General features: G+C 38.1%; 3 protein-coding genes across 3 annotated transcripts in view; all 3 read left to right on the top strand.

The window, feature by feature from the left end:
- The window catches only part of LOC133525500 (connectin-like), a 181,306-nt gene that overhangs the window by 103,962 nt on the left and 52,330 nt on the right, over nt 1-25,014 (top strand). The window lies entirely within an intron of this gene.
- LOC133525562 (uncharacterized) lies at nt 14,904-16,035 on the top strand. Its single transcript, XM_061861859.1, has one exon. It carries the CDS (start codon nt 14,972-14,974, stop codon nt 15,890-15,892), a length of 921 nt encoding a protein of 306 aa, XP_061717843.1. The 5' UTR covers nt 14,904-14,971; the 3' UTR covers nt 15,893-16,035.
- Nucleotides 16,255-20,331, top strand: LOC133525561 (uncharacterized). Its single transcript, XM_061861858.1, has one exon. The coding sequence runs from the start codon at nt 16,268-16,270 to the stop codon at nt 18,476-18,478; it is 2,211 nt and encodes a 736-aa protein (XP_061717842.1). The 5' UTR covers nt 16,255-16,267; the 3' UTR covers nt 18,479-20,331.

The raw sequence follows: 25,014 nt of genomic DNA, 5'->3' as shown, positions 1-25,014 counted from the left end.
TAGTATAAAAAAAAAAAAAAACTAAATATGGGAATTAATACCAATACTAAATTATGAAAATTAACCGGAAAAAGCCGTTTAGCTAAGGAATTACTCCTGCGGAAATGAGGCTGGTAAGGACATATTTTACGAAGGCCATACAACCACCTATCCAAGCAAGGGCTGACTTGGAAAATTCCCGAAAAAAGGGGACAAGGTCGCCCACGTACCACTTGGAGGCGCACAGTGGAAAAGGAGGCTGCATCAGTTGGCCTCGGCTGGGCGGAGCTAGAGGAGGCCGCGCTGGACCGTGAAAATTGGAAATCCCTTCTGAGAGCCATGTGTTCCTGATCAGGGATAACAGGATACCATCAATGAAAAAACGGTCGAATACAAGTACTAAGTCACGTCAGATTTTTGACGCCGATCAAATGATGCGAAGCTCAAACCTCCCCTTAATCTGTCGCTAGGGTCCCCTAGACTCATATGGTGGAAAATTTGCTGCCTAAGGAAGAGGTCTTGGTGGGTCAGATGGCAGAGCGCTGGAGTATCGATCCAGAGCCGTGAGTTCAAGTCTCACCCAAGACAGTAATTTTTTCACTTTTAAATTTACTCCCCTTAAGGGGCCTACTTACCAGTTCGCCGGACGATTGTTAATAACTGACAGGCCGATATCGTTCGGCGAACTGATTTAGTCCTACATATTCCTGCGACTATACAAAACATATTTTTGATATTAGATTTTGAATCCAAAATATATTTGTGAATCTATTCGCGAACTTTACTCGCGCTCCGCATTCGCGAATGAATATTGACAGCCCCTTAATCGCGTGCAAACTTTCGCAAAATAAGCAATTTTCGTACGAATATCAGTGGCACGCGTAAGGAAAGATATTTTTGCCTAAAACCTTAGTTTTTGCAGAGTAATGGCGTATTCTGTCGACTCAGCATTTCGACTCTTTTCTAAGTCAAAGCCTAACATTTCATTGTCTGAGGCATTTATATTACATAACATTGTTCAGTAACAAATAACAGATAACAACCTGTACCAAGTAACGTTTTGTATCAGGCTTTTGTGATGCTCGAGCATTGAAGAAACCTTCCATAGGGATTACTGGTATCGATCTATTAACATTCATTTTGACTTGATACTTTACGAAATGCGCCTCAATCCTTTGTGTTTCAATTATTAAACTCTAACCGTTATAGATGTGATATAATATTTAAATAGGTTCCTCGATTATTCCAAGCTCCAATAATCAAATCTATAAATAGTATAGGGCATTATTACACAAATTGACTAAGTCCCACAGTAAGCTCAAGAAGGCTTGTGCAGTACTCATAAAACGATATATACTTAAATACATAGAAAACACCCAAGAGTCAGGAACAAGAATTCGTGCTCATCACACAAATAAATGCTCTTACCGGGATTTGAACCGCGAACCATCGGCTTCATAGGCAGGTTATCTACCCACAAACCCGGAACGATCATCAATCAAATGTTCAAGTTGAAAATCGGCTTAACATGTCCATCATTCTCAATAGATCCAGTCTATAGATCCAAAATGGATCTAGTGAGACATGTTTTGCTTTGAGCCTTTCAGACAATTGTAGGAATTTGAATTGTTTTTTTAAGTAGTTACATTACTCTTTTACCCGGCGGCGGTTTCTTTAGCTCTGCGAATAATGCTGTAGACCTCTAGGCTACTCGAGCACGGCGGTATTCTCAATTTCTCGAGTATATGCAATCTGTGAAAGTTTGAAAGACTAGACGTCTTTGACTAGCTAAGAGCGAGTAATATATCATCATCATCATCATATCAGCCCTTTATCGCCCACAGCTGAGCATAAGGTTCTCTTCTAGTAAGCCACTTGGCCCGGTCCTGAGCTAATCTCATCCAGAAGTGACCCGCAATATTCCAAATGTCGTCCACCCAACGAGTAGTACGGTGCTTGCTTAGGGTTTGGACAAACCCCCCAGTTTGCTCTCGCCACTGGGGGGTTTGGTCACTTTTTCTTCACATCTATTTCAGTTTACAATAGATATGGTATTACCGAAGCCCATGGACATTTTCAACTCCAACTCTTTGGAAACCTGTAGGTCTTAGCGTTTGCAGAACCATACACTGTAATCCCTCGAGAAAATACCCGGAATTTAACTGGTTTTCTTAAAGTACAGTTGGTAAGTATTGCAAATTGCCTTCTTATATTGAATACCCCCTCTACATTGTGTTGGAAAGGAAATAAATACCCAATAGACATTTCTAAAGCTAACAATAAAAGCTCGACTCTATCTATACCATTTCTTTTTATTCCATTCTCTTAGTCTTATTACCTGGCGATTTGCGGGGGACGAATTTGGGGGGACACTAGCTAGCTACTTTGGATTAGAACAGGGCAGTCAAGGTCTGTTAACACAATGCTTATTACATTATTTTTGTATGTTACCTAAAAAAATAATTTGCTTATAGAGTAGTGCGGAAAGAGAAGAGTCGTGGAATATATGGGGCCCAAGCTTTTATTTATTTTCACCTCGTTGTCTGTTGGTCTGTAATCAAATCTTGCAAGTTGATGACCCCACTTCCCGGTTTCCAATGAAGCTGAAAATTTGCATACATATGTAAGTCGGTTGAGAATGCAATATTATGGTACCATCGAGCTGATCTGATGATGGATACAGGAGGTAGTCACAGGAACTCTGTGATAAAACAACGCAACCTAATTGTGTTTGGGGTTTTTAGAATTGTCTCGATGAGTATTAGTTGGCTGTGGTAAGAAAGGTACAGTCAACAGTAAAAGCTTGTACCAAAAATGAAATTTTTGCCAAAAACTTATTTTTCAAAATTCCCAGTATCTCAGTAGGTACGCAGCGAATTCTTTACATGCTCGCGTCGAGTTCGCTCCACGCTTGCCACGCTTTCAACTCTTCCGCAAATTGCCAGTGTGATAAGGTTCAAGGTATGTTCGGGTAATTCTAAAAGTCGGATAATTCCGAAAATCACTTATAGTTACATCAAGAGTCCACACTATACTCCACACTCCGTAGACTCAGTAGACTCCATAGTAAAAGTTAACCTAGGTATGACCTAGAATTTACATACAATTTTATTTACATAGTTTTTTTTTTATTATTGACAAATATTGCTATAATTTCCAGGATGCTTTGTAGACAAGGTCACTTCTATATTTCTTATTCGTATCATATAGTGTTTACTTATTAGGTTAGAAGGATAGGATAGTATATTTAATTATACTATATACATCTAAAAAGTGTAACATTTTCTAATTTTATATTAGAAGCGTCGTGTTCCGAGCCACAAGCAACTATCTGAATTCCTCTGAAAATCCAATAGCAGGACTGAATCGAATCCACTGAGTGGTATTCGAACATTGAAAATCATATATAGATATGACATATTTTTTTATTGTCAATAAATATTTTTTTTGTAAAAAAAAAAAGATATGACATTAATTACAATATCTGAGAGACATGATAACAAACCAGCTAAGTGCGAGTCGGACTCGCGCACCGAGGGTTCCGTACAAACCTGTAGGTATATAATATTATTATATAATATAACTAAAAATTTACGGTTTTCGCAAATTTTTCTTTATCTGTGCTATAAGACGTTGCTTCATACCAAATTTCAAGATTCTGAGTTCACGGGAAGTACCCTGTAGGTTTCGATTTCCTTGCGAGTGTCGAAAATTTGCGGAAATTTGAGGCATAAACGGCTGTATCTTTTGATTGCGTTGGCTTAGAAGTTTGATTTTTTCACAGCTCCAAGCGACAGTAGACATGAGTATTTGATATAAATTTCAGCTTGATACCTCCTGAGCAAAAAGGGTCTTGACAGACAGACGGACGTACGGATGGACAACAAAGTGATCCTATAAGGGATCCGTTTTTTCCTTTCGAGGTATGGAACCCTAAAAACTAAAAAGCGGCCAAGTGCGAGTCTGACTCGCCCATGAAGGGTTCCGTACCATTTATGACGTATTAAAAAAAAACTACTTACTAGATCTCGTTCAAACCAATTTTCGGTGGAAATTTGCATGGTAATGTATATCATATATTTTTTTTTAGATTTTTCATTCTGTTATTTTAGAAGTTACAGGGGGGGACACACATTTTACCACTTTGGAAGTGTCTCTCGCGCATACTATTCAGTTTAGAAAAAAAATATATTAGAAACCGCAATATCTTTTTTAAAGACCTATCCATAGATACCCCACACGTATGGGTTTGATGAAAAAAGATTTTTTGAGTTTCAGTTTTAAGTATGGTGAACCCCCAAAATTTATTGTTTTTTTTTTCTATTTTTGTGTAAAAATCCTAATGCGCTTCATAGAATACATCTACTTACCCCAAGTTTGAACAGTATGGCTCTTATAGTTTCGGAAAAAAGTGGCGGTGACATAATCGGACACACAGACGGACATGACGAATCTATAAGATAGATAGATAGATAGATAATCCGTTTATTTGTTTGCCACAATACACACAGGAAATACAATTAATAAAATGACAAAAAAAAACAGATGATACAAAATTATACGAGAGAAATACACATTTATACAAAATAGAAGTAGAAAGAGAAAAAAAAATACATTTAAATAATACTGTTCCATACATAAAGGAAATGTTGTGTGCGTCGCAGCAAAACAAAAAGGTTCTGGCTCAGTATTACGCTTCACCCTATGGGAGAGGCACTGATATTCTGCCAGGACCAGATCACGTCAACCAAGATACAGTGTAGAATATGCAATATTCAAAGTTAGTACTTACCTAAATACCTTGTTTATAAAACTAGTGACATAATTATCATTGAAAGTGAGTACTTGCAAAGTTATGATATTGAAGTGTCAGTGTGATTAGCATGCTTAATTAATACGTAGTGTCAAGTGTAATTATAAGAAGAAAATCATTTTATATATATTATGAATTACTAAAACCAAATAAAATAATAGTATTAGTGAAGACTAAATTCGGTAATCAGCAACCAGGTAACCATGAGGGACTCCCAAAGTTTGTTTCTCCAAAAGGTATTTTTTTTAATGAAATTTAAAAGATTGCTTGGTTTTCATATGACGAATAGGTGGAGGAATATTGTTCCAGCACCTGGTTGCGAGATACCGAAAACAGCCTGTGAAAGCAACGGTTTTGTGGGGATGCGCTTCCAAAAGACATCGTCTGGTAGATCGAGTACCGTGTCGTTTATGGAAAGAGGAAATACGTTTTTTGGAGTACAAATATCCGGGTATAAGGGTTATGTTTTTTGCCATTTGGCTACGGAACCCTAAAAATGCGCGATTTCCCAGAGATAAAACCTACCTAGATCAATTTTTCGTCCCCGAAAACCCCGACTGCTCGTATAAAGGTATAAGATCACATCCAACTCGCACTTGTCTTGCATGGGGTGTTTTTTCAATCAGTACCAATCTTTGCGAGTTAAAATACATATATGTCGTACTGTGTAACTTTTATGGGAACGATCCCGAAATCGTAAAAAAAATGTTAGATTTCCTATTAAAAAAAAATTGACATCGGCATATAAATCGACTGTAGATGTGTCATTCAAGTCGACGAGTACCTTGACTCGTATTGTCATGGTATTAAAGGTGAGATTTGACAAATCTGCGCGTCATCATGGATGACACGAACTATAGTACCTACCTACACGGGTCGAGTGGCACTTTAACCGAGTTTAATACAACTTGTACTTTAAAAACCTTCATGACTTGGGAACAAACATCTCAATCAGAAAAATCGGGAAATAGGGGAATCGGGGAATTTATTAAGAAAAAAAAAATATAGGACATTATTACACAAATTGACTAAGTCCTACAGAAAGCTCAATAAGGCTTGTGTTGAGGGTACTTAGACAACGATATATATAATATATAAATACATAGAAAACACCCATGACTCAGGAAAAAATATCCGTGCTCGTCACACGAATAAATGCCCTTACCAGGATTTGAACCCGGGACCATCGACTTCGTAGGCAGGGTCACTTCCCACTAGGCCAGACCGGTCGTCAAAAAGAAGAATAATTTAAATCAAAATTGATTTTGAAAGCCCGAATGTCGCTTAAGTTGCTAAGTGGACCTCAACGTGGACGTTGATTGCAAGAATACCGAAGCGCGTCTAAGTGCAAATGTGGAGGTTGTTTCGATCTAAATCTAGGACACCCATTTCAGCTTGGGGCTTCCCCAAATAACTTTGTCCGGTTTCGTCTCGTTTTGTTCAATAAGTAACGCTTTTCGATCGTTGATCGATTGAAACTACTTAGTAGGAGGTCAAATCATACTTAAGTTTTGACATCAAAAAGATATCGAAATGATGTCATTAAGTTATCATTCGCGTGTGCATATTGCTTGTACATGTATGGACGTACATCAAGTAAATGTATTGGTTAGAGTGAGATGCACCGGCGAATATTAGTAGAGAATGCCTTAAGGCATTAAGTCCGCCATTTGTACCTTCATGTATTGTGCAATAAAGATTAAATAAATAAAATATTATACCTTATAACAAGTAATTCTTGCACATTTATATATTTCGGAGATCTTTGAAACGGCTGTAACGATTTCGATGACATTTGCTATATGGGAGTCTTGGGGGGCGGAAAATCGATCTAGTGTTTTTATATGTTTTCCGAGCAAACCTCGGTTTCCCAGATATTTAGAATGAAATAACATCATTTAGATATCATGTTCATGTCAAATGAAATTTGAATTGGCCTTCTTCCTATTGCAATAACTTTTACATATTGAAACTACGTCCGAACCTTCTTTCAGTCTACGGATCCCTAAAACTACCCAATTTATCGGTAGCTAACCTTTTAAACATCTGGCTCAAGTATAAATACAATGATCGCCTCTCATAAGTTTGTAACTTATAGATAAGACCCATAAGTTTGGGAGATAAGTCGGCGAAGTTACAATCTTTGTTTGTGATGTCGTGAGAAAAAGTATTGAGAAAGAAATTGGTACATTTAATGTTCGGCTTTCGGACAGAGGTCTTCAATTGATGTGCCATTTAAGGTTTATATTGAACATTTCATATTGTCAGTATTTTATTAAAAAAAATATACTACGGCGGTGGCAAACAAGCATACGGCCCGCCTGATGGTAAGCAGTCTCTGTAGCATATGTAGGTACGCCTGCAACTCAAGAGAAGTTACATGCACGTTGGTGAACCTAACACTCCGCACCCTTCTGTATTATTAGTACAGTCAGCATCAAAAGTAGCGGATCAAATAACGCGTCATAAGTATCATTCTGTAACGGCTTAACAAAAAGTGATGTTTTAATATAGAACAACTAAGACCGTAAAAGATTTAGTTTTGAATGTGAATTTTAGAAATTTATCTATATTTGGAAGAGTCATCCGGGATGTCAGATACTTTTGGCGCGTTGTTTCATCCGCTACTATTGATGCTGACTGTACATCTTACACACGTTGACTAAGTCCCACGGTAAGCTCAAGAAGGCTTGTGCTGTGGGTACCCAGACAACGATATATATAATATACAAATACGTAAATACATAGAAATCATCCAAGACTCGGGAACAGATGTTTGTGGTCATCTCACAAATAAATGCCCTTACTGGGATTCGAACCCAGGACCATCGGCTTCATAGGTAGGTTACCCACTAAGCCAGACCGGTCGTCAAGTTGGATCAACTATGATTCTTCGAATTAAACTGTGTCGTGAGACATACTAACATTAAACTAATTCATTCACCGCGCGCGCAGCGTGCATCGCGGCGCGGAGCAGTACGCGAAGTACAGCCGGCGTGAACGTTGCTCGCACTGTTAGTGGTTGAGAAAGGAGACCTAGGCTCTCCGAAGCATGTCACGCGAGTGTAAACCGTAGAATTAGTTTAACTATGATTCTATTGAATTTTGAATGTTTTTTTTTTACTTATAAGAAATGTTTATACTTCTATATTTTAGAGGGCTGATACACGTGCGTAAACCTTTATTACTTATACGTATCTTTAGTGTAGTGTATGTCGCTTTTCGTGAGGCCCCATCTTGTGGGAGCGAGTCACCGTCAGGCGGAAATAAAATTGGGTACGGTTTTATTAGGCAGGCGACCGGTTTTTTATCACATAACCCAGAGTCCATCCCTTTCACCGTTAATTCATTTTAGAATCCACGAACTCTCAATAGTCCTTACACCCTGGCGGGTGCTGCCTCTGCGTGCGTCCCATAACACGGGCAGCATCCACTCGATGTACTCTTTACATCTCATTTAAGTGTCCGAAGGGACTTTACGAGTTGGTTTTGACTCCATGCACGCCTCCCAAATGTAATGTATATTATTATACTTCTGCTACTGACTGTACTCAGGTATATTCGAGTAAATCCGAATTTTTCAAATTGTTCCTTAATTGCGAAATTGGACTCTAATGTAATGTCTTATGGCTGGCATTTATCATATACATATACATATATATATATATATATATATATAATATGTATTTTAATATATGTATGTATATGTATTTATATATCTTTTTTATTTATATTTGTATATGATAATTATATTGTTTAGTTTTGTGTTTATTCTGTGCTAGACTTCTTTTATTGCATCTGGAACACCTACTGACATAACATATTCTTTTTTTTTTATTCCGCTACCTAAAGGTTGTCTGGAAGAGATCGCTTTTTAGCGATAAGACCGCCTGTTGTTTACCTCTTCTTTATGTGTTGTATTATTTGTACTGTTTCTGTATTGAGGTGTGCAATAAAGTATATTTGTATTGTATTGTATTGTATTGTAATGGAGTAATGGGTTGATTTTTGAGTTACTAGTTATACTCCTTATAACTTTACCCTTCTCATTTACAAATGCATCGTTTGTCATCAACTTATCTCAACTGGTAGTTTATTACTAGTTTGACAACCCTAGCGTTAGGTTTGTCCCCGCTTAACCATAATTAATTATGCGGGCTTCGTCTACTAATGACCCGTACGGGGTGTTAACGGTTAATTAATATTGAAGGGTCACGTTGTTTTTAATGAGTTTATAGTAAGTAAGTTTTTAATGAATATTATTTTTGATCAAGCTATATTTCAATAAAATAATATGACATTATTACTATTATTTGTGTCGAAGTCTAGTCAAAGGTCTTTGTCGCTTATCATAAGGACGAGATTTGCTTGTATCTTTATATGAATAACCTGTCAAAGCGTCCTTATGGCAAGCGACAAAGTGGGACTTTTTGCTTGGAAACGACACTTAAATACATAGAAACCAGCCATGACTCAGGAACAAATATATCCGTGCTCATCCCTATATAGACCCTATTTTCCTCTCTGGATTTGTCATTATGGAAAATATTTTTAAATAAATTGTTGTATATTAACTATAATATTTTTTTTGATTATTGTAAAAATGTAAAAATTAGGGGCGAAAAACAGATTTCATACAAAATTTTAAATGCTCCAACTCTTGTAATAATTAAAAATTCGAAAAAAAACAAAGGTATTTTTCGAGATATGTTAGTTACTTCATTAATGTAAATAAGAATCTGTTTGCAGTCCGGATCATAAACAGCAAACATACAAACAATAATTCTGAAAACAATCTCGTCAGTATCAAAAATGACATTGGCCTCGTGTAGTGCGACGTGCAGTTGGGTGTCTAGGGTGGAACGGATCTGAGGGCCTACCGCGAACCACGTTCGACGTGTTGCCTCTCTGTCGCACTTGTAAATTCGTACGTAAGTGTGACAGGGAGGCAACACGTCGAACGTGGTTCGCGGTAGGCCATCTGATCTGCCTATCTTGTTGGACTGCGACCTTTTGGTCGTTTACCATCAACTTTGCCAGTAACGATGAGTTCAAGCTTGTGGCCTTCTTTCCTGGCTATGTTACCGAAAAACTCAAAAATTCTGCGTAAAATAGTACAAAATTTGCTTTTGGGGCCGGGCAAAATATATTTATTAGTCCCCAAAAATATTTGAGTCGTCGAGATCCTGGTCTGTAGCCTTACCACGACTGCCTTAGCATTAGTATTAACATATTCACTAAGGTCGGCTGCGTAATTTATAACGTTCTCAATTAAAAGGTACCGCATTGTCGCTCGTATGATACTCGAATAATCTGTCAGCGCTTCCGTTATGGCAAACGACAATGTGATACCTTTTGCTGGAGAACGTCACAAATAAAAGTGTTTTTTTTTATACCACGACAGTGACAAACAAGCATACGGCCCGCCTGATAGTAAGCAGTCACCGCAGCCTATGGACGCCTGCAACTCCAGAGGTGGTACATGCGCATGGCCGACTCTTTAAAAACGTGTACACTCCTTTTTTGAAGAACCCCATACTGTAATTTAAATAATTTCATCTAAGAGTAATTTCCAGTAAATACTAAAATGTTAAGTTTATGACACATTTACTTTCTATAAGTACATCTCGCTCGCAGAAAGTAAGTTACGTACACGCTAGCTACTATGCAATACAATACAAATAATCTTTATTGCACACCTCAATACAGAAACAGTACAAATAATACAACACATAAAGAAGAGGTAAACAACAGGCGATCTTATCGCTAAAAAGCGATCTCTTCCAGACAACCTTTAGGTAGCGGACTTAAAAAAAAAACGTTATGTCAGTAGGTGTTCCAGATGCAATAAAAGAAGTCTAGCACAGAATAAACACAAAACAAAACAAATAAACGAATATGGCGGTGTCAAACTGAGCTATAATATAAAACAATAAAGAGACGAAGACGACCGGTTTGGCCTAGTGGGTGGTGACCCTGCCTACGAAGCTGATGGTCCCGGGTTCAAATCCTGGTAAACATGCCCTAATACATATTCGTGTGATGAGCATGGATATTTGTTCCTGAGTCATGGGTGTTTTCTATGTATTTAAGTATTTATAAATATTTATATATTATATATATCGTTGTCTAAGTACCCTCAACATAAGCCTTATTGAGCTTACTGTGGGACTTAGTCAATTTGTGTAATAATGTCCTATAATATTTATTTATTATTTATATTATTTATAAAACTAAGGTGTCAAATGTTTTTTTCTCTATATGTTCTTTTTTAATGTGTTGTGGCGTAAAATAAATGTATTTTCTTTCTCTCTTTCTTATCTTTTTTCTTTGGTAGCCGTACTGCTTGGCGGCTACAGCGACCCAATTATAGAACAAACTACAGTAAATACTTACATTCCCCTTTTGTTTCAAGAGCATAAAACTCTTGAGTTTTATCTATTGGTGCACTCTCATCTTGGTTTATGAGTTCAACTATAAAGGAGCTTTGAACCAACACTATGAATCTTTTAAGACATTTGGCTTTAGGGACTGTATTAAAGTTTTATGTTAAGGGTTATCGTTAAAGTTAGTTCCTTAATCCATTAAGAATAGAGTCTATATTGGTGTGTAGCAGGGTAGATGCTTAAACGCTTACTGATGTCGGGTTGTCACCTGATATGGTGTCATGAGAATGGCAAACGAAGACAACCCTATTTTTACTATGATTGATGATTCTCTCTTCTTCCTCGCGTTGTCCCGGAATTTTGCCACGGCTCATGGGAGCCTGGGGTCCGCTTGACAACTAATCCCAAGCTTTGACGTTGGCACTAGTTTTTACGAAAGCGACTGCCATCTGACCTTCCAACCCAGAGTGTAAACTAGGCCTTAGGCCTTAATATATCATAGAAAGTTTATAATATGTGTGTAGATAAAATAGTTTATGTAACTGTACGTAATAAGGCATTAAAACACTCGTGTGATCCTATTACGAAACTCACTTCGTTCGTTTCTTAAACCCACACTCGTGTATTTTAATGTCTTTTATTATGTAGCAGTCACATAAACTACTATTTCCTACTCCTCTACTATTATCTGTCATTTATGCATTCATTAACACGAATATAAGAACATACATAAAAGATTTCAAGAAAAGTCTATATTGTCTATTCCTCATAAAAGCTCTTGTGCTTTTATACGCTATAACGTTACTGCGATTAATGGCTACCAACCTAACAAAACCAAAACGAATACAGTTTTAAACTAAGTGCATTGCTGCCAACTTACAAAATATTCATTTGGTTGCATAGTAAAAATAATTACTTCATAAGTCAGAAACACGCATGTGACACCCGTAATATAGCAACACCCATAGACTACGAAGACCGCTTAGCGTTGCTTGTTAGTCTCCGTAGGCTACGGTGGCCAAAATTGAGAAAAAACTGTCCATAAAATAATTTAGCAAGTAGCAAGTACCAGGGCCTCATGAGTTACGAGGAGGTATCGCCGACCGGCCGGCCGCGGCCCGGGGCGGGCCGGGCGCGTAACAAGGTATGCTCGCGCGTCTTGGCTATATACTTTTGCTGTAATTTGTTTACCTAAATTAAGATTTATTTTTGTTGACTCGTAGGAAAAATATTGTATGCAACGTTGCATAAGTAGGTCAAAAAATTCTCGTGGCGTATTCCTTTACAATGTTCGCCTACGCCTTCGGCTCCGGCTCACATTGTAACTCACGCCACTCGCCTTTTTTGACCCTTCTTATACAACTGTTGCATAAAATACTATAAAAGTACATTATTATGTATGAGATGAGTTAATGAAGTTTACAAGCAATGTTATTTCAATTATTTTCCTACCAGGAGAGACTACTTGGTTTCAAAGCAGTAATTACAGTTACAGGCCAATTCGAAAATACACTGACATCAAAATGATTCCATTTAGTGACCGTGCGTCTCACTCGCGCCAAATGTATCGACAAGTACGAGGGAAATGCACGATAGCTATTTAAATGATATCATTTAGATGTCAGTATACGTTCGAATTAGTCTGTTATATTTCCTGCCCGGTTCCAATCCGGGCGATCATAAACCCGGCATTGTTTTGTAACCACGGTACGTGGCTATTCTAACCCGTACTTTATTACTTAAGACATAATTCTTGCCTGGAATTCCATAACGTCGGATGTGAACTCAACGCATACCCTTTCTGATAAGCTTACAATGGTGTTTCTATCATTGGAAGCTTCCGAGATACAGAAAGTACATAATAACGTGAAATTAACCTTTACGACGCCAACGACGGATTTATCCGAACCGCAGGTTCAACGCCAACGACGGATTAATCCGTCACAGACCACAGAGCAACATAGACCTACGTGATGCATATGCATAAAGGTCAATTTCAGTTTTGACACTTCGGTCACGTAGCGTCCGGGTGACAGATTTTGTGTTTGACCCGGCGTCGAAAAGGTTGAAACCTTGGTCTAAAGTAATTACATTTTCTAATTATGTTGCAAATATAAAGATATCTTAGTCCACTTATCTTTCATCAACATGTCTTTGTGACAGCTATGAAACATTGCCATTAGGCCAATCAAAGTAGATCTATAATACGCGCTTTGAGGAATTAATTCCCGGCAAGGTGGAAATCGTTTTAATACCTTCATTTAGTCCTAATTGCGTGTAATCCGAGTTTGCGCAATCTCAGGTGTGCATAAATTTTGGGAGTTTTAGGAGGTACGTTTTTCCTTGGAATACCAAACCACTCGATGTAGAAGGAACCCATTATCAATTACAATGGCACTGACAGCAAGGTTTGGTGGATCAGACAGTGGTGAAAAGGCGTTTTCGGTTTTTAATTTAATCATACCAAATATAAAGAAATCTTAAATGGCGGCCATTTATTACAACTTTGACTAAGAATTCATAATACCTTTCGGATCCTCAGATACCAATTTTCATCGGTCGGACGTACCGTTTTCCAAGCAAAAAACTGAAAAAGAGCAAAAAATTACCATATTTAGGATGCAATGAAGGTATTCAAAGATTTCCAGCTGGCTGGAAGTTAATTTTGTAGAGCTATGTCTAACTCTAGGTTAATACATCATTACATAACATTCACACTTTAAAATAGGTACGCTAAATTATTTCAAGAGATGTACTATGAATGGCATGCTTATGAAATGTAAATACGCTTCTAAGATTATCCTGTGCTTTGCGGTTTCAGCAAAAAGAAGAGAAATAGCGACAAAAAATGCAAATGGCCGCTGCAGACGGCAAGATGGTCGAATAATTCGAAGGCTGTGTTTGTTTTTGTGGACGTTCGACGGAATTACTAAGGCTATTTCCATTTTCCAGTCTCTGCCGTATCTTTACTTGAAAACCTACAAAGTTTTGACGTAAGTTACCCTGTCCTGGACACTGTCCTAATAGTTGCCACCTAGTTCAATATTCATTCTAAGTTCTAAGCAATAGAGGCGACAAGGTGGCTGTCAACTCAATAGTTGAAACGCCATAAATCGTTCCCAATACATTGTTTTTTTTTTCATAAATATGACTCACGTTTTTTAGCAAAGTTAAGGGATCCTAAAGCTATTTTTTACGCGGCAACTTTACAAGCGGGATAATTTTTTTCTGTACTTTAGACCCTACTAAGAAAAATAAGATGCATGTACCAGAGTCATTAACTTTGATTGCCCATAGAAGTGACCTTTATTTAAATGTGTTTGACCCAAAAGCGCTACAAGCCTCAATCAGCTATTAATCGTTTGTCTTAATCTGTCATTTAGACTTACGTATTTGTAAGAAAAGGATAAAACGTAAATTGACTAATTGAAGGTTTTAAAGTTTTGTGAATAAGGGGGTTACCATCTCAGAAAGAAATGAAAAGAGTGGCCTACATCTAATTCGTATGTACAGGGTATTTAAACCTTCTTCTTCTTTCCCCCTTCCCCCTTCTTGGCCCCTCATCCGCATCCTCCACTGAGCATAATTTTGTGCGGCGTTTATGGCTATTTGAGCTTCTTTAAGGTTCCACCGTCGTCAGCCAAGTGACGGGTGGTCTCCCATGGCCGCTAGCAGGTTCAAGGGCAGTTTTACTGGGTGGTCTTCTTCACGTCTTTGGACATGGCCGTACCATCTAAGGCTCAGTGACGCACGGTTTCTCTTGTGCGCGGCGCAGATACGAGTGTCGTGGAATATGTCGAATACGGTGCAGTGTAATTCGTGTCGAGTAGTTATCAATGAATTGTTATGTTACATTCAAAATAAACTCTCAGTGATGGGCGAGGAAACGCTTGTAAGGCTGTGCACATCGGCGTTTACTAGTGGCGAAATTCAAACGTCGAAATCGTTACTTTTCGAATCGCTGCCTACAAATAAGCGACAAGTGCAGCGAAAAGGCGATGGCAAAGGTCAACGGGACATAAACGACATTGTACAATTAATGAAGACTACAGAGCCAGACCTGATGCCTATATTTGCGGCAAGGGCATTAGAAAAATTGCCGCCGGTCACCTTTGACCATTTGGATTGCACTAAACTACTAAAGGATATGGTACGACTTCAAGCCGAGCTTGAGACGGTTAAAGCGAACTACGTAACACAAAGTGATCTTGACGTACTAAAAAGTGAATTTTTAGAAATAAATACTATTTCGCCGCCGGCGCGCTTGTCCATATGTAAGGTAAACAATAGGCGCGGAGCCTGGTGTATGAATAGCGGCCCTGTCGGATTGTCTCACACTTCTCATATGAATGAAACGACTGCGAGCGAACAAATAATAAAGGATTATAATACGTCTCCTATTCAGAGTGAGGAAAAACTTCAATATAGATCCGTAGCACGACCGAATGAACGATCTACCCCACAACAAGAAGCGAGCGAAAAATCTACCGCGGCTCCTGGGCCGGCCGGCACGGGCGCAGCGAGCGAGATGAGTCATGCGGCCGATCAGCTGCGTGAACTTGAAACCGCTACAATAACAAATGGCATAAAAACTAGCTGTGTTGATAAGCAGTACGCTATGGAACGGACGGATCAAAATAGGCGAAGTATGAATTTAAATGTTGACGATGACGGTTTTGAAACTGTAACATATAGGAAAAAGAAATCGAAGTAACGCTATATAGGTCAATTTGTTGGATTCGAAATTTAAAGCTGCGGAACGTAAAGTGCCTATGTTTATTTCAAACGTTCACAAAGACGCCCAGGATAAGGACATAGAGGAGTATATTTTCTCTAAAACGCAACAAAAAGTCACACTCGAACGGATTGACATTAAGATAGATAAGGGCCATAAAGCGTACAAGTTTTATGTATATCCGAGTACACTGTCAATGTTTTTGGATGAAAATATCTGGCCGAAAGGTATTGTTTTCAGAAGGTTCGTGCATTTTAAGTACAAACACTCGATTGGAACACATTCCGAGTACGGCAAGGCAAACAATAAACCTACTATGGCTTAGCCAGAAGAGGTAGCAATGAATTAATAATTATGTTATATAGATTTTCTAGTTTTAACTGTAAAGGTGTGAAGCGCTCTGTGGATACTGTTAGAGAGCTGTGTCAGAACTCAGACTTGGTTGCTGTGCAGGAAACTTGGCTTATGCCTGATGATATAGCCTATCTCGATACTATTGACTACAACTTCTGCTCCACGGGCACCTCGGCAGTGGACACAGCGGCGGGCATGCTGCGCGGGCGGCCCCACGGAGGTGTGGGTCTTCTGTGGCGACGTACGGCGTTTCAAAGTGTTTCCGTAGTGCAGTGCAGTAATATGCGTTTGTGTGCGGTAAAGATAATGACTAACGATAATCGTCACCTTATTGTGGTAAGTGTGTATATGCCCACCGACTGCAGTGAAAACTTAGCCGAGTTCACAGACTGTTTGGGCGCGGTAAGTGCAATAATAGAAGAGCACGGCATAGAATCGGTATTTTTAATGGGGGACTTTAACGCCCACCCCAATGAACGGTTTTACAATGAAATGATTAACTATTGCAACGAGCAAAAATGGTGTTGTGTAGACGTTAATAATCTAGGGATAAACTCAGATACGTATACATTTATCAGTGACGCACATCTGTGCAGACGTTGGCTTGATCATTTCGTGTTGACACAGGCTGCGGTACCATCTGTGCGCAAAGTATATGTCAAGCATTGTGTTACCTGGTCGGACCACCTCCCTATAGTTTTAGAATGTGATTTGGACATTATAGTACCTAAAATAACTAGCGAAATAAACAAAGACAATAAAAATGTAATATGGGGGGAAAGAACGATGGAACAAATTGACTTGTATAATAAAGAGTGTCATAAAAGACTACGTTTAATTGAGTTCCCATCTGACTTACGGCAGTGTGGGGATAAGTGTTGCCGGGAGCCTAGTCATAGACATGTGTTGAACGCGTTATATAACGACATTGTTTTTTCTCTAAGAACGGCTGCGACTGTTGGTAGGGAGGAAAAACAGTGTAAAGCTAAGCAACGTATTGTAGGCTGGAATAGGCATGTTAAAGAAGCTCACATGGTTGCCAGACAATGGTTTAATGAGTGGATTGTGTTTGGGAAACCCACAAACGGTATTTTATACAGAAAGATGTGTGAAACTCGTAAGATCTTTAAATCACGGTTAAAATGGTGTCAAGATCATCAAAAGCAAATCAAACTTGATATCATAAGCTCACACCACTCGAAAAAACATATTAAATCCTTTTGGAAGTCCACAAACAAATTAAAACCCTTGACTGGCCTACCCAGTGGAGTCGATGGTGTGAGTGACCCTAAAACGGTTGCTAATTTATTTAGGGACCATTTTGTAGTCAAGTCTCCCTTAGGTCCTACGATGCCGGAGGGATTCGATGGAGATACCTGTAGTGAGGACGTAGGACCTAGAATTACTGCCAGAAGCATAGATAAGGCTATCAAGTCTATGCACAAAGGTAAGTCCCCGGGTCACGATGGTCTCTCCATCGAGCACCTGCAGCATGCCGGGCCCCACATATCAAGGTTGTTAGCCATGTTTTACACTCTGTGTATTCGCCACTCATACCTTCCTGATGACCTAATGCGGACGATTGTTGTTCCTGTAGTTAAAAACAAAACTGGGGATTTAGCAGACAGGAATAACTATCGGCCAATATCGTTAGCGACAATTATTGCAAAAATACTTGACAGTGTGCTTAATTCACAGTTGAGTGAACGTGTAGAGCTGCATGATAACCAATTTGGTTTCCGGCCAGGATTATCCACGGAAGCGGCAATACTGAGTCTTAAGCACACTGTGAAGTACTATACTACCAGGAGGACACCTGTTATTGCTTGTTTTTTGGACTTGTCCAAGGCTTTTGACCTGGTTTCCTACAAAATACTGTGGAAAAAACTTGAGGACACAGGTCTTCCACCAGAAACTGTAAATATCCTTAAGTATTGGTATGGGAACCAGGTCAACAGTGTTCGATGGGCAAACGCAATGTCTGACGAATATAGGTTGGAGTGTGGAGTGAGACAGGGGGGTTTGAGCTCACCGACACTGTTCAACCTATATATTAACGGGTTAATTGAGACGCTCAGCAATACGCATGTCGGATGTCATATAGATGGGGTATGTGTTCTATGTGGGGGGTGTGTTCTTGAGTTATGCAGACGATATGGTGTTGTTGAGCGCGTCAGTGTGTGGGATCAGGCGAATGCTGAAAATTTGTGAAGCGTATGCAACTGACCACGGCCTCAAATATAATGGGAGCAAGAGTCAGTATATGGTTTTTGAGACTGACCGCAAAAATACAATCGAGCTTCCATCTATATACCTTAATGACGCTCTTTTGGAAAGAGTTGATTCCTTTAAGTACTTGGGGCATATAGTTGCGGTCGATCTCAGAGACGATATGGACTTGGAGAGAGAGCGAAGGGCCCTGTAGGTCCGGGCGAATATGATCGCTCGAAGGTTTGCAGGATGCTCTATAGAGGTGAAAGCAACATTATTCAGAGCTTTCTGCACTTCCCTCTATACCTGCTGCCTGTGGGCGCAGTATACGCAACGGGCTTATGGGGCCCTCCGTGTACAATACAATAACGCATTCAGGGTGTTGATGGGACTGCCCCGTTTCTGTAGCGCGTCAGGTATGTTCGCTGCGGCGCGCGTAAATTGCTTTCACACGGTAATGCGCGGGCGCACCGCATCCTTGATGCGTCGGGTGCGGAGCAGTCCCAACATCATTCTGAAGATGATAGCCGAGAGGGTGGATTGTGTATATTTATCACACTGTGGAAGATTACACTCTCCCACTAGTAGTGTCAAATGGTGAAGCCCTTTAATAAATTAAGATTTTTAAAATTTAGAAATTTAGATTTTTAGTTAGTTTTAGTTAGTTTAAGAAGATATGTGTCTCTTGTTACACGAAATAAAAGATTTTTATTTTTATTTTATTTTTTATTTAAGGCGTTTTTCTTTGGCTTTGTCGATTATTTGCGTGACTCTAAAACTTCCCCAAATGTACTCATTCCAGATCTTATCTAAGAGTATGACGTTAGCTAATCATCGTAGCATATAGGGTATTTATTACCTCTCAAGCCTAAATACGACGTAAACAAACTGAGGGGGTTGTAATGAATAGTCATTAGGAAACCACAACGGGGCCCCGAATGCATTTGTCCTGTTTATTAAATGAAAGGTCCTGGAAGGGTACCTGTTAACAGTTTCTAATTATTTTCATTGTTTATCTGTTACATTGTTTTCATTAATTTTGCGTAGTACATATAGTTCGTAGTTTAGCTACAATGTATTATGTACATTTGATATATCATTTGTGATGTGTTAAAGCGCCGTGTACAGGCCTAGGCCGATTTGTGGTATTACTTATCAATTGAACTTTATGTAATAGAATAAAATAATAGTATTTTATGCAATCGTGATGTAATAGAGAGCTTTTCAGTCGAGTACCTTGTTTAGGTAACGAAATTTGCTGAGTTGCCTAAGTAAGGTACGAGATTTTATTTTCTTTGTATTTTTCTACGAGTTATCTAAAATTACATATTTTTTACTATAACTAAATAAATCGTTTTGGAGGCCAAGACCCTCTTTGGATCACTGCGCCACAATAGTTAGTTAGTTAGTTAGTTACCTAAATAATAAGTGAAAATTGGTAAGTATCTCAGTAGACAAAAATGTAGACATTAACGAGCGACTTCCAGCACTACCACATCTCACAGTGGGAGTCGAATCGCGCGTGAGGTAGTCTATCACCTCTTTCTAAATAATACAATAAATTGTACATTGCTAAAGAGATGGATGCTAAGTCGTTAATTCCGAATACGATTTTTTTTTTAAATTTTTTTTTGTATTATAAACACAAATCGCCTGGGCTTTTTTCACCAAACAAGTACGTAAGTCACAGTAGTTTCAATCCAACTAACTCGCAAGTTCACCTTTTATTCGCATGAAACCTTAAAATGCAATCCTTCCAAATCCGGGCTAAGAAATTGAATTTGCTCCCGTCTTCATATATTCCAACTTGATTGGGTATCTTTAAGGTACGAGTGCATAGATACCTATATATAGGGACACATGCACAATAAAAAAATAAAATAAATAAATAAAAAAAAAAACATTTATTTCAGACCTTGGTCCATACAGTGTTAGTACGACTTTACTCTAAAAGTTATATTAAATTATTATTGAAATAAATTAAACTTACGATATTTTAGGGATAATGAGATCAAATCAATATTCTAAAATCACTTTATTCGGTTTTATTGTATCTTAAGAGGCTGTCAATACCTAAAGCGCGCACACTGTCTATTTGTATCGGAGTAAATGAGATAGCACTGTCGCATGTTACTGGGCCTGGGCAAGGGAATAATAAGAAAAATATTTAAATAAAAAAAAGTGGATTATTAGTGTAATATTTTACTCAATAGCGGTTTAGATATAAATGTTTTAAAATTGTGATTTTAATTGCAGACCCATAAGTCAAAACAATAAAGACATAGAACCGTTTAATTGTGATTTTAAGACCAATCTTTGCAATTATTTTCTATCGAGCCGATTTCGTTCAATCATGTATCGAGTACAACCACGGTCTTTGAAATATAATTAATATGAAAATATATATATTTTTCTTACTTGACTAAAACAAATAGTCTTTCTTAAAAAACTGTTTAAGTAACATCAATTTCAAGGACATTGGGTGTTGACAGCCTCTTAACTTGTCTTGTGCAATAAAGTGTTTAAACAGTTTAATTGTTCAGGATGATTTTGATTATAAAATCTCATCTTGTGTGGTTACTGTTGCGATACGACTTTGACACAACTCGCAGTGCATTTCGCATGCACCAATGAGAACGAGCAATTGTATCTTAACAATAACAAAATCATGACAAGTTTCTAAATTGCGGTGGCCGCGTTGTCTATGCTCCACCATAATATTGATGAGTGTATCTATAATATGGCGGTCATCACACTGCTCTGCACTTCGGAGCGGCGTCTGGTGCAACGCAGTATCTCGCAGCATATTAATACGAACGTAAAAACAATATTTCTACGCATATTTTGAGAAAAATATTTTTTTATTTCTTAAAATTATAACCTTTACGCCGGCGGCTGCCGCGCCGATCTTTCCGCTATGCGAAGGTGCGAATCGCGGAATGGTTCGGGTTTTCGGACAGAGATGCGGTGCGGGCCGCACCACCGTACCGTCGTCGCCACACGATAATTCGTCCCGCACTTCGCAACGTAATGCGGCGGCAGCGTAATACATTCTGCACTGACCTATAAATCCTCGATTGCAATCTCGGCATTCAATTTGTCATTCGACCAACATTGCCGCTCGAATCAACACCTGTATTTGAGATCACTAAGCCGAGAGCGCAATGTAAATCAAATAGCCCAGTTCAGTCTAAAGTTGATAGATTCGAGTCTCAGAAGTCCTTTAAAACTTGACTTAGTTTAGATTAGATTAGATTTATTTATTTCTTAAAGAAAAAGACACAGTATTTTACACAAAAGGATCAAACAAAGGCTTTCACTAAAAGATCGTCAACTTAACATTAAAACAAAAAATATAAAAATTTTAAATTAATAAATAAAGAAATGTCACGACAAAAAAGAAAATGTCAATGTATATATAGCTAGGGACAACCTAGGCATTGTCGAAATGTCAAAAAGAATAGATATGATATTTAAATGTAAATATAAGATAAGCATGCAGGCATTGTCGAAATGTCAAAAAGAATACATATGATATTTAAATGTAAATATAAGATAAGCATGCAGGCATTGTCGAAATGTCAAAAAGAATAGATATGATATTTAAATGTAAATATAAGATAAAAATCAAGTGAGGCTCTTACGAAACGCATTGATTAGAGAGAAATGGCGGGAGATATTACAAAAAGCCGTGCAAAGACTATCCTGATCATGACTTCTAACTTTGCCAAGAGTATACTAAAAATAAGAAGAGACAAGGGTATTTACACTAATATAATAGTTTTTTATTTTTTTTAATCTTTCAACAATGACGATTTTCAGATGATCTCTTATCTATTCTGATTCATGTTTCAAAAATCGTAAAAGAAGTCGCGTAATAACTCAAAATACTCAGGCGTCGAATTCAAGTACAGACCCATACCTATAAGATTCGAGTTCTAACCAACACTAGTCCAGGGATTTTATTCAAATAATCTATCGAGCTTTAGCAAGTAGAATGGCCAGTTAATCCAGTATAAGAAGATCTATCGAATATGTATGGCTGTTACGGATCACCGGGACGCATATACTGGTTTGCATGAGTCAAACTCTCACCTGCGTTTGATCAGTAATTGCTATTAACGAACCCACCTCAATTCCAAGCCGGCTTATGTATTTTTTTTTATTTTTTTTTTTTTTTTTATGTAATAGGCTACAAACGAGCAGACGAGCCGCCTGATGGGAAGCAGTCATCGCCGCCCATGGACATAAGCAACATCGGAGGAGCCACTTATGCGTTGCCAACCTTTGAGAACCCTAAAAACCTGCTTCTTGAAGAACCCCATGTCATAGCGCAAGGGAAACTATTAAATTTATACCAGAGCTTATAAGTCGATACGTTTAAAAGGAAAGGGGACTGCTTCTTATTGCAAACGTAATCCTGATATTCTTCTATGTAATGTATTGACTAGGGAGTTTCATTTTTCTAAATTTTTGATTTTCCCCTGACTTTGCTCGAATTTTTGTTAATATAATATAGATTATTGACATATGGGATTCGTTTTCCGCTCTTACTAATAAAAAACTGAAAATCGAAAAAAGTGAAACGAAGGGGCAAGCTATGGTGAATATAAAATAAAATGTGTTAACTTATTTTCCATGATATCAATATCCAGGGAAGGAAATGGGAACTATGATTGTTCAGAGAAGCGATAGTCCACTATCGTCTCGTCCTCTTCCCTAGCTAAGCTCTAGAGCGTCCATTTGTACAATGGTCGCAACTTAATTGACCGTTGTGAGCTGGTTATTGGCAGTATTGTTTGATTACAGTATGAGACTCTGGGAGTGCTGGATTCAGGTAATATTGACTGCAAATGTTGACAATATGTCTTTAAGAGAATCATGGGCGCCGATAGGAATACTTTCAGGGAAGTGCATAATAAATGGAATGGAAGAATAGATGCCGTCATTTATTTTTCTTCTGTTATATAGTTCCGAGTTATGCTATCAAAATCATTGCACTCTCTATCTCTTTCAAACTCTAATGCTGGTGCAGACACGTAAAAAACATGACATTTTTATATATATTTTCTTTCCTGCCAGGGGGGTGCAAGTGCATCCCCTTGCACCCCGCTGCCGGCGCCCATGAATAGAATGAAGTTTATAAATATAATTGCAGCTGTTTGAAAATTCGTTGCAATAGTAGTTTTGACGACCGATTTGGCCTAGTGGATAGTGGCCCTGCTTATGAAGTCGATGGTCCCGGGTTTGAATCCCGGTAAGGGCATTATTTGAGTGATAAACACAGATATTTGTTCCTGAGACATGGGTGTTTTCTATAATAATAAAAAAAAAATTTATTGTGCACTACTAGAGAAAAGCTCATATTACAAACAGTCTTTGTTTGTAATATGAGCTTTTCTCTAGTAGTGCACAATAAAAGGACTTAAATTAGTAGGTAACAACAGGCGGACTTATCGCTATAAAGCGATCTCTTCCAGATAACCTTCAGATAGCGAATCGGTGGCAAGAAATAAGCTATTGGGCAGTGCAAAACAACAATAAAACAATTATACTTATAATATGTTAATTTTAAATTATAAACTACAAACAATAAAACATATACTACATAAATAAATATTAAGAATTCAAGGGAGAGAAGTAATGACCAGATAGAGAAAAAAAATGCTTAAAAAATAATAAATAAACCCTTGTAATTAACGGTTTTTTGTAGTCCACGAAGCTAAAGAGCTTGGCTAAGTCCCTAATTTCCGCTTTCGTAATGGAAAGTGGAAAACTCATTTCTTCGTGCACTGATGCATGTTTGTGTTCGTTTTGCTGTTGGTTTGTGTTGGTTCATTTATAAATCTAATTAAATCTAATCTATTATATTACTGTTAAAATGTAATTCTATTTATTGACAATAACAATATACATAATGGATATATACAGATGAATACTATAACTAGCTTATATCTAAAATAGGCCCTTGAGGCATTGTACCAAGGATGCTGGCGGCATTTCCTCGTTGTATCGCAATACTGATACGTTGTGCGAGGAAGCCGCCAGCTCTTCGGTCACCAGTTACGTCAACCAGACGTTTCGCGATTGTTAAATAACTGCTTCTGCTCTAAATATTGTGAGATCCATTATATAGGTATGAAAGTATTAGATTTGAATCCCTTAAGTTTTGATCCCCAAAGTTTAGTTGGCACATCTGAATAAAACAGTTGACAACGCCTGGTTTCTAATAATTAGAATGTGGAAAAAGCAGGCGTTGTCAACTGTTTTATTCAGATGTGCCAACTAAACTTTGGGGATCAAAACTTAAGGGATTCAAATTAAAGCAAGAAATATTACTTTGCTAATCCGCGAGAAAATAACTTGTTAGTCAATCAGTGCTAACCCGTTATACTTGCGTATTTTTACATTCAATTAATGTTCCCACCCTCCCACCGCAAAAATAAATACCCAAATAAATATAACAACCCACCACCAAAAGTACAAAACTCGACACGTGTTTCGCCTCTCTACGAGGCATACTCAGGAGATGCTGG

The sequence above is a fragment of the Cydia pomonella genome, chromosome 15 (genome assembly GCF_033807575.1).
Source record: "Cydia pomonella isolate Wapato2018A chromosome 15, ilCydPomo1, whole genome shotgun sequence".
In the NCBI taxonomy this organism is placed as follows: domain Eukaryota; kingdom Metazoa; phylum Arthropoda; class Insecta; order Lepidoptera; family Tortricidae; genus Cydia; species Cydia pomonella.
The sequence above is the reverse complement of the archived record's forward strand: the minus strand, read 5'-3'. Positions and strand labels throughout refer to the sequence as shown.

What these genes read in the sequence shown, in the direction of transcription:
- LOC133525562 (XM_061861859.1), top strand. Translation starts at nt 14,972, where the DNA reads ATGTCGAATACGGTGCAGTGTAATTCGTGTCGAGTAGTTATCAATGAA.
- LOC133525561 (XM_061861858.1), top strand. Translation starts at nt 16,268, where the DNA reads ATGTTATATAGATTTTCTAGTTTTAACTGTAAAGGTGTGAAGCGCTCT.